Source organism: Photinus pyralis, unplaced genomic scaffold, assembly GCF_008802855.1.
Source record: "Photinus pyralis isolate 1611_PpyrPB1 unplaced genomic scaffold, Ppyr1.3 Ppyr1.4_LG3b, whole genome shotgun sequence".
NCBI classification, from domain to species: Eukaryota; Metazoa; Arthropoda; class Insecta; order Coleoptera; family Lampyridae; genus Photinus; species Photinus pyralis.
This window is the reverse complement of record NW_022170510.1, coordinates 24,674,547-24,685,392: the sequence shown is the minus strand read 5'-3', so window position 1 is coordinate 24,685,392 and position 10,846 is coordinate 24,674,547. Positions and strand designations below refer to the sequence as shown.

At 36.6% G+C, this 10,846-nt stretch overlaps 1 protein-coding gene across 1 annotated transcript; it reads left to right on the top strand.

Annotated features, from left to right (window-relative positions):
* Positions 1 to 10,190: 10,190 nt before the first annotated feature.
* Positions 10,191 to 10,846, top strand: LOC116167033 (NADH dehydrogenase [ubiquinone] 1 alpha subcomplex subunit 13). Its single transcript, XM_031482270.1, has 2 exons — positions 10,191 to 10,374; positions 10,428 to 10,846. The coding sequence occupies exons 1-2, from the start codon at positions 10,281 to 10,283 to the stop codon at positions 10,784 to 10,786; spliced, it is 453 nt and encodes a 150-aa protein (XP_031338130.1). The 5' UTR covers positions 10,191 to 10,280; the 3' UTR covers positions 10,787 to 10,846.

Below are 10,846 nucleotides of genomic sequence, written 5' to 3'. Positions count from 1 at the left end.
GAAAACAAATGACAAGGTTACTTCAGGTTGACGAGTATTGATCAAAATTTAATCGGTTAATCCCTTGACCATTGGCTACCTATTACTGCAAATACAATTGGAACATTCGAAACCGTTCATGAGTAATCGTGTAAAGAGACGGACAGAAAGTCTAAAATCATGAACTCGTTCTTTTTGTCGCTCGTTAATAAATAATAATTACTTATGGTTTCAATTTTATTAATTTAACTTAACAGACTCCCATAGAAAATAATATAATAAAATATTATTATTATGCTGCTGTCAGCTGTGACCTGATCTGTGTACTCTTACTAGGATCATATTATCGTGTTTAAGCTAATTTTCTTTGCAATATGAATAACGGGCGATCAAAAATGAGTTGCTGTCGAGTCGCCTTTGGAAGTTCAAGTGAAATACGATTTTCCATGTAAACAAATTTTTCAAAGGCGACTCGACAGCAACTCATTTTTGATCGCATAGTATCGTCAACTATCAAAGATGCATGCATCTTCGCAGGCTCCCAATTTCAACGGCTCATGCCTACTGTGCCTTGGCGAAAACGCGGCACTGAGGATAGGACAAACTCGAAAATAATGTCAAAATGAAATTCAAGATGGCGGTGACTGACATTTGAATATCAACTTTTTTTTAAATAGGTGCTATATTGAATTTTTCATGGTTAAAGAAAGTTGTTATTCTCTTTATATGAAAAAACATTACATTACCTAGGGAATGCAATATGTTTATTTCTATTTTATTGAGCGCACAGGCTTTCCTGTTCCCAATTGACTAAAAGTTTTGGGCCTGTTTAGACAAGCTTCCAGAAAAACAGTAGCAATCTACCCCTATGGTTAGGCAATACACCTTTACATAGAAAACAAAAATATGACACACTCTATATACATCAACCATACTGCGTTTTTGATTTCGATTTCAACCGTTTTGCGCAAATGCCGGGGATTTTCATAACGAAACTATATATCAGAAAAGGTTAGCGATGGCACAGACATACATATACAACAAATTGCTAACCTTATGCATTTAATGGGTAACGCATTTAGGTATACTATAATGGGTAGGTATACTTAAAAGCGCTGGGCCATAGAGAAATTTACATTGCTCAAACTGCATCAACGAAGCAGCAACATGTATTCCGCTGCTCGAAAAGGTGTTCATGCAGTACAATTTGTACAAGAGTGGGCACAGTAGCTGAGTGGTATGCGAGCTATTCAGTGCCGAGTTCGGGTATTGTTTGGTTGCCGGTGGAAAACAATTCGAGCACCGATTGTAATCTTATACGTTTATATCTGATTTGAATAAAATTGTTCATTTAGAAACAATTTCTACAGTACTCTGGTAGATGATTCGTGAGGAAGCTATGACTGAAACGATGCTATGTAAATTTCCCTATGGCCCATTTTAAATAACTCAACGCCTTTACATTGTCGTATGCCCATCTTTAAAAAAACCCTTCCATGCCCACGGTCTTACTTTAAATAAACTCATTAGTCTAATTTGTTCTCTTTCAGTCCAATTTAATAATGGGAGAAGTGAAATATAGGTACCAGATAACTGTCATGGAATAATAATTACTTATTCCATTAGCTAGTAGGTGTAACGCTTATGCTATTTACGGCTAATTGTGATAATAAATGCAATAGTTTTAGGAAGCATGTTTATTGCGTGACTTCATACGGGTGAGTGGCGATGCCGCCGTATATACACATGCGACGTTGTCATAGGTTGCTTACAATATGCAACCAAACATACACGTATGTTACATCCCCTTTTCTTTGCATAAGGCTTAATGTGTGTCAAACATTCAAATTAAATTTCTACAATGACATGACATGTAACGCAAGTTAAGTTTACATTTACAAATACTAAATAATGTAAAACACAGTAACAAGAAGTACAATAAAACAAATGCAGGGTTAATAGCACTTATAAGTCAAGTCTCTGTGGTGCTCTGACAGTTCGTCCGGCTCGAGTAGTTTTCGCCTTATCAGTGTTAGCTGGTGGTGGTTTCGTTCCTTCGTTCTCTGATGTCTCTTCGGTGGTACTAGGATTTTCTTCCTCACTCGGTGTAGGTACGGTCGCCTTTGGTAGAGTCGGTATCTCGGCTATGGTTTTGTGCAGGTGTGTGCTGTTCCTACGGATTACTTTTCCATCGTTTGTTTTGACTACCACTGATCTTGGATTTTGTGTTTCCGCGATTACTTTCCCTGCGATCCAATTTCGGTGTGACGTCTCAATTCTTACTGCGTCGCCTGTTTTTAACGGTGTGGTCTCTTCCTTTTTGTTTCGATTAGCGTATTTAGCTTGGACATCTCTCAACACTTGCAACTTCGACTTGACGTTTTCTATCACTGCTGGCTTGAGCATTTCCTCTGTTATCGGTAAGGTTGATCGTGTAATGCGACTCATTAGTCTTTGATTAGGTGATCCCACTTCTGACACCATGTAACGCTTATGCTATTTACGGCTAATTGTGATAATAAATGCAATAGTTTTAGGAAGCATGTTTATTGCGTGACTTCATACGGGCACAGACAATGTTGTCTGTGATACGGGTGAGTGGCGATCTTCGATCATACATACTCCCTAGATGAAGCAAACGCTCAAAATTTTGTGCCATCATTTGTGACAAAGATAGACAATTTCTTTTTCACAATTTTCAACGTACTTGCGCATAAATCACCCACCTGTCGTGTTTCTGACAACTTAATCAGTGACGTGCATTAATAGATATTAATTTTCTTTATGTTATTTGTGTCGTACGTATTGGATTTTTACATATTCATAATCGTTTTATAATGATTTGCGCATTGTGTAACGAACCTTACGTAAAAGGAAGCTCTATTTCGTTTCATGGGTGAGTAAATTAATCAAGTGGGACTTTTTAAGCAAATTGCAAAATTACCAAGAGAGAGAAGGACTTCATGCAGCAAATAAATTAAGTAACAGACATATCAATTTTAAAAATGAAAAAATGAATGTGAAACTTGCTGCACAAACATTAAGTTCAAGTGTAGCAAGTGCATTATTATATTGTGAAAAGCAAATAAAATTGCCCGAGTTTCAAGGTGCGGAAAGCACTGCATATTTTTGCGAAATTATCAATAATGCGTTTGATTTATTAAACAGTAGAAATAAATTTTCGAAAAAAGAGTTTAACCAATGTATGTCTCAAACAACTTGTGAAGCTTATATTCAGTACATAAATGGTTGTATTAAGTATATAGCTCAATTGAAGACTAGCGATAATATGTTACTTATTAATTCTACTAGGAAGACAGGATTTTTGGGAATAATCATATGTTTAACTAATCTTATAGACATTTATAAAACATTAATACAAAAAACCTCAATGACATATTTATTATCTTATAAATTAAGTCAAGACCATTTAGAGGTATTTTTTTCTGCTGTTAGAAGCTATGGTGGTAACAGCAACAACCCCACTGCGCTACAGTTCTTACGTATCTATAAGCGCATGCTAGTGCGGCATGAAGTATGGGGATCACAATTTGGAAATTGTATAGATTATCAATCGGTCACTATTTTGCATGTAACATCCGCGCATGTTAGAGAACCCGTAGACTATTTAATTGATACAAGCACGCTAGAAATTGATCACGACGATATAACTTTAGATCATGCCTATCATGATAGTTTTGGTCTAAATCCATACATTAATGACGTAGTGGGTTATATGTCCGGATTTGTGGTAAGAAAAGTGAGAAAAGGTTTAGACTGTGAAATATGCTTGAATGACATTGTATCAAAAGACTCTTCTTCACTACTAATAAACATAAAGGATAGGGGAGGCCTTACGAAGGCATCAAAAGACGTTCATCGTCTCTGTTTACTTTGTGAGCGTGTTTGTCGTCAAAATGAGGCATGTATATTTGTAAAGAATAATATAAAATTGTATTTAGCTTGCCAAACCAAATTTTTAGTTGATAGTAATATTTTTAGTTCTTTTGCAATGCAGCAACATATGTTAAATCAAACTGTTCTAAATAATCATAGGAATCAATTGATTGATGTTATCATTCAAACTTACATTAATATTAGGTTACATTATTTTGCAAAACTGGCATCAGAGAGGGAGAATAGGATTAGAAAATTTTATAATCATTTAACATTGTTTAAAAACGAATAAAGAATTCTGTATGTTTATTTTTATCTGATGTAATATTTCACTTCTTGTTGCATCATACCTAATACTACAGTCTAGTTATGCTGCGTTCGGATACTGAACTCGGAGAGCACTGTGTTAACTCTATGCACAGCATGTTTTGGTTGTTCCCAAATGATTTTGTGCGTGTGGAGTTACACAGTGCACTCAGAGTTGAGTATCCGAACGCAGCATTAATATCATGGCCAGGAATACTTGACACTACGGCATCGACTTCTGAATCAAGACAAATTTGATACTAATTTTGCACATCTGTTTCATGTTGCTGTGTTTTGGACAAAACACTCCTAAGCTTTATTCTCAAATCATTGATGCAGAACCAAATACTCCTGGAGTGTATTGAGTCCAATAATACCCAAGTAGGTACCCACCCATATTTGTAACTTTTCTGAAAGTATGTCTGTAAATGGTGTATTTTATTCAAGAATCGTGCATAGTGTTTATGGAGAAAAAAAAGCACGAATTAAAGTGAATAATTCCGCCATTTTAAATTGGTTGTGCATAAATTTCGAATTAGTACGAAAATGTACACATTCCTATTTTTACTCTATACATTTCTTGTAATAGTTAAAGCACGTAAAATTTCACCGAAATTTAAAATAATTACTAGTTTACTTGCCAATTCTTTTACCCTTGGAAAAAACATCTTCTACGCCTATGCATCAATTCAAAGCATTCCACAGCTGATTATAGCAGCTAGTGCGCAAGTATACTAAAAATTGTGAGACAAAAAATAAGGTTTCTCTGTCAGTAATGTTGGCTCACTTTTAACACATGTATTAACTATATTAAGCGCTATCTACGGGAGTATGTATGATCGAGGTGGCGATGCCGCCGTATATACACATGCGACGTTGTCATAGGTTGCTTACAATATGCAACCAAACATACACGTATGTTACAGTAGGTAAACTGATGTTTACTATTGTAACATGTTTCTTTTCTTTTTTTAAACATTTAATACAAACATTCAAAAAATGTAAACATAAGTACAGGGTGTTCCATTAATAATGGTCACAGGCCATATCTTTGCATCCATACGATTGTGTTTCTTTTGTTTCACATCCAACTTGGATGAATATAAATGTAAAGTGTTGCAATTAAAATTTGTAAATATTCGTATTTTCGCCATGTCTCTGCTTAGAAAACATATCAAAATGCGGTTCTCACTTTTTCATGTTATTTGATAATATCATATAATAATTATATCGTTCCGCTTGAAATTTTCAAAAAAAAACTGCAAAGTTTATGTTAATGTCACATCGCGCAGACGCGCACCCCTCATAACATTTACTAAAAAGACTCTATTCATGTAAAATCTGATTCCACGAAGAGAGCTCATTCCAACAAGACCTATTATATGAAAATATGTTAACCTAATCTAAGTTACATTCAATTCCTTAAAGTGATGTTCCCCTTCCTCCACCTCTCATATTTTATGAGCTAGAGCAAATCTGCTGCATCAAAATGATGCAAAATTGATACGAGATTGCATGTATTTTTTATGCATGTTTGTTGGGTATATTTTAGAAAAAAAGTAATTTTTCTACTTAAACATGAATCGTACGCCCTTTAGCGGCGAAGCTAGAAACTTGAAAATTATTTCCAGCGATTTCGCTTGGTCCCTTTTGTTAACAAAATTTTTTCCCGAAGCGGTGCAATTAACGGTTCCGCAGATATGGTCTGTGACCATTATTAATGGGACACCCTGTACACCAAAAAAATATTTACGCAAAAATCATCACAAACAAGTACCTAGACATACTGACCTGCACGGGTTTATTGGGACATTTGTAAATGAAAGGGTGTTAGGTATATTCGTAATTGAAAATTGTTCATTTACTGTTAAGTCTTGTTACACACTTCATCAGAACTTCCTCTAATTGACGTGGAAAAAAATAGTTTTTACTAACTGCCCCGGGACAAAAAGATACAACCCAAAAACAGATCTCGAGGATTGTTTTTGGTATTGTATCGGATTTTTCAAATCCTAAAAACTACGAGTTCTGCGACCCGAATTTGCTCGGAAGAGGCTGGTGTTACATTCCTCACTGTAGCCATCGAGTAGTGCGACAAAGAGAAAATTTATTTTCCATGACGAAAATTTCTCGATCGTAGGAGCGCTATTGGTAGGCAAACCCTAGCGAAATAAAAAGCGCATTTTGGGTTAGATCGCCGTATGGTAGAAATGGCAAAAATACACGAAAATTTCGAAAGGTAAGTACTAAAATTTCGATCGCCCCGTTCCTTTCGAATACCTGCCTAAAAAGTTGACTCACCTTTGAGGGACGTAAAATTCCTTCACTGAGCAACTTTTGTTTTAAATCCTGCTTTCGAATGACACCAAACGTGGGGGAGGGGTTAAATAGCACTCGATCTCGACCTTCCCTGAAAGCGCTATCCTTCCCCCACAGGTCAACAAAAAAAGAACCCCGATCGGATCACAAATAACCAAGTGAGGAGCGAAAATGTTAAGGTGCGCCTTTGCGATTGGTCTTTCGCGTGAACGTATAGATTGAGGTCGATATCAAATGAAAAAGAAAACAAGTTGTAAATCAGCATGTATGCATGATGAAAGCGCATTTTTGATATTGCAGATCAGTATTTCATTAGCAAAGTTTAAAATTATCGATCTCACGAGCAATCTAACTCAAAATAGACTAGAGCCTGCACATCTACACTATAACAGAAAGCTAGTAGAAATTTAAAGTGTCTAGATATTGTAATTGCTGAGATCTCAGCCGGACAGCCAGCCATAACAAATATAATAGCGTATTTTTTCCAAAAATGCACTAATAATTAAGTTGTTATACTGGTAGCGCTATCTAACGGTAAAATTATAGCACCCCCGAAAACCATATCGAAATTATTTTCTTAAATTATCGATCTCACAAGTAATCTCTAGCTATTGTAATTGCTGAGATCTCGGTCGGACAGCCAACCAGCCATAACGCATATAATAGCGTATTTTTTTCCAAAAATGCGCTAAAAATATCTCTATTGTTGCTCGCTATCGCCCTTGAAAGTTAGTAGTCCGAGAGCTGGGGGACATTTATGGATAGGTATTTGAGACACGCTGAAAACTTGTCCAATACTTCTCCAATAATACCCAAACACAGAATTGCACACCTGGCTGAGGAGGCTAACACTTTGCCAGGAGCCTTCAAAGTTTGGAAAACACTTCAAAAATCCGAAAAACAATAGCGACCTTTTTTAAATTTTTATATCCTTCAGAATATGTGTAGGTATCAATTTTCAAAGCGATCGGACGTTGCTACACAAAGTTATCGTGCACACGGACAGGCATCAGACAGCAATACAAAATTATAAACGATCTCGAGGATCGTTAATAATGTATGCCAAGTCATTATTAGTGTCGTCTGAATTAGTTGTAATTGTAACATGTTGAAATTTTCATCGTTTCTTATGCCGAAATAAAGACAATGGGCTCATCCCGCCTTCATTTTTTATTTCTGATCCACAAAGTACATTAAAAATAAATAGACCCGTGTGTCCTCAATTTTTATTTGCGAGTAAAATAAACCCAAAATAAATTATTGAAAAGCTGTGTTTTTAGTCCGAATTTGAAACGCTTCAGACTAAATACGTCACAAACCTACAACCAATCACGTAGAAGTGAGCTGGCAACCTTACCCGAGGGTCTGACGTTTGTCACATTTGACGTTTTGAGAGGGATGTTTAACTGCATCTAGCACGAAAGTGACAAGTGCCTGTGACAGATGACGCAAGTTATAAATGCCATTCTCCTGCAATATTGCCAAGTCGTTATGTCATCTGAATGGTTCTAGGAGCTGATTGGTCGGGCTTATTACGTCACAGAGCCCGCCACAATCATATCGTTTTGAATAAACCTTTAAAACCGCACATGTTCATTACTTTTTTGCTAATCAGCCTCTATTTTTAAATAAACTTTTACTGTCCAAAAAAATGTTTTATGGTTTCAGGTACACGCTTATTAAATTAGAACTGCGGAATTCAACTACACTGTAAACCCCCATTGTCCTGAAACTTTCGTCAAAAATGATCAAAGTACACTAGATGTTCATATATTTATTGCGGCCAGTATACACTTCAAATCAGGAGTCCCTGGGCCCTGCGTCATTGTTGTCATTGTGATTTTTTGTTCGAACTAAGGAGTAAATGGGGTGCACTCGGCTGGAGGTGAAAGGGGGCCTAAGGCGCAGTTACACGGCGCGTGGTTCGGCGAACCTGGCTTGACGAACTACGAATCGTCTAAGCGGTTCGCTATTGGCTCGTGGTGCGCTCGCGGTGCGTGGTTCTGGTTCGTACGATCCATTGGCGGTCGGTAAAAGTGCACACATCAAAGGAGTTCGGTTCGTTGGTTCGTGCATAGGTTTGCTATACTGCGATCGGGATCGTACCCATATCGAAAATTTTATCTCGTCGTATAGGTAAATAATTAAAGCTCGTTTCAAAACGAAAAAAATGCACTGAGTACATTTAGGAATTGGCGGACCATTTATAAAACTGAAAAGAAAAATAATTCCGGGAAAGCTGTTTAAAAAAATTTACTTCCCTCAATTATTCATATTGAGTATTGCAGGTGCGGCGGGTTTTAAACTTTTAGTTATTTGCATGGGGGCCAGGGCCAATTTTCTTGAATAATAGGGATCATAAATTAGGATTGGTTTCATACGTTTAGGTACATGCCGCATCCCAATATTTACGTCCCAATGTCTGCGTCCTAATGGCCGCGTCCAATGTCTGCTTCGTACTGTCTGCTTCGTACTGTCTGCGTCCTAATGTCTTGCGTCCCAATGTCAGCGCCACTATACTTGAAAAGCTACAAAACCGAATATCGGATGTTCGAACCTGAGCTGAGGTAGAAATTTTTATTCTTTGACAGAGATGGGAACTTCCTTAGATCTTAGATCAGTTTCGAGCCTCCTGCCGGCTCGAGTGCGGCTACTCCGAATTAGGTTTCCCGCAGTTTTCCTATTAATTCGTAGGTAAATACCGGAGTAGTATAGAACAACTTAAGATCGTCTGCAGGGACACCTCTAAAAAGCATTATGCGAGTCACTCTGTAATTGGGCGTAAGCCCTGTTGAGAGCCTAGAACAAGAGGGACAATAAATAAATAAAAAGCATGAAATGCGCACGTGTGAAACAAATTATCGTTATATAATCACTTATTCAGTGGTAATAATTTAATATGCAGATTGCAGTAACAGTGTGGTGATTTTATTTAACAAATCCAAAACATATCAAATCATCACAATCATCTCTAAACATAACAGATAACTATAAAGAGAACAACAAATTAATTTCAAGCAACTTCCCAATTGCGCATAAGATTTTCTCGTACACATACCTATGTCCCAAATTTATTGTTATCTACGCGATAATTATAACGTGAACTGTAAGCAAAACTACTAATTACACTTTGTTATTATAAGTATAAATTCATAGGTACCTATTACTTCTAAGGCGCTTTCTTTCGGCTACTTCGCAATCATGATTTCAAAATCGTAATTCGTCGGATCACGTTTTACGAAAGAACGCGCGAATTTAAATCAAAGTATGGTTAAGTTTACATAGTATACATTTGCATTCGAATTTTTTGTTTGCATTATGAAAATAATTTAAATACAAGTGGAAGTACTTGCACGATTGTGCTTCCTTCTTAGTTACAAATATTGACTAACCTAACATTTGATCAGAATATCCTTGCATTTATAAGTTAGGAATTTGTGATCATAAAACTTTTATGTTCAGTTTGTTCTCGATTTTCGCAATCATGATCATAAGATCACACTTCCAAAGAAGGTGATTTGACAATCCTCAATCCAAATGCAAATCACCGAAAGAAAGCGCCTCGATTCATTCATTTAGATGGTTTCAGGTTTCTTTTAAATCTCGGGGAATTATTGCCTAACTCTGTATATTATTAATGGGGTGTTGGGGGAATTTACAGTTGCAACGTTTATGTACCTTATCTCACTGTCGCTCATATGTTTATCGTTTATAGGAGAAATGTCAATTGTCAATATAGTGTGTGCAAAATTTGTATGAAATAGAAGAAATAAATTATTATGGCTGCTGCGATCCCCCGGCAAGATATGCCTCCTACTGGAGGTTATAAGCCTATTCCGTATAAAAGAATACCGGCGAGAACGTACTTTAGCGGTAAGCACTTGGCCCACCTTAAGTGGATTACATAAGAGTTATTTACTTTTTAGGACCTGCATTAATAGCAGGCTACTTCGGCATAACGGCAGGTTCGTGCTACTTATATTATTTAAATTGCTTATCTGTACATCGGGAAGAAATAGAAAGACGTTCTGCCGAATTTGCTCTATACCCGATGCTGTTAGCGGAACGGGATCGCGTGTACATGAAACAGTTAAGAGTAAATAGAGATGCTGAAGAGGAACTAATGAAAAATGTACCGGGATGGGAAGTAGGCACTTTGTATGGCAAACCCGTTTATCGTAATTTACCGAAAGATACATTAATTGAACCAGGTTATGTCGAATATTATGCCCATGCTAATTACAAAGATTTTGCAAAACGTACAAATTTGTCTCGGTGGTCTTAATTGATATTGATTCACTGTTATAGTTCATATGTAGATAATAAATTTCATTACAATACCGAA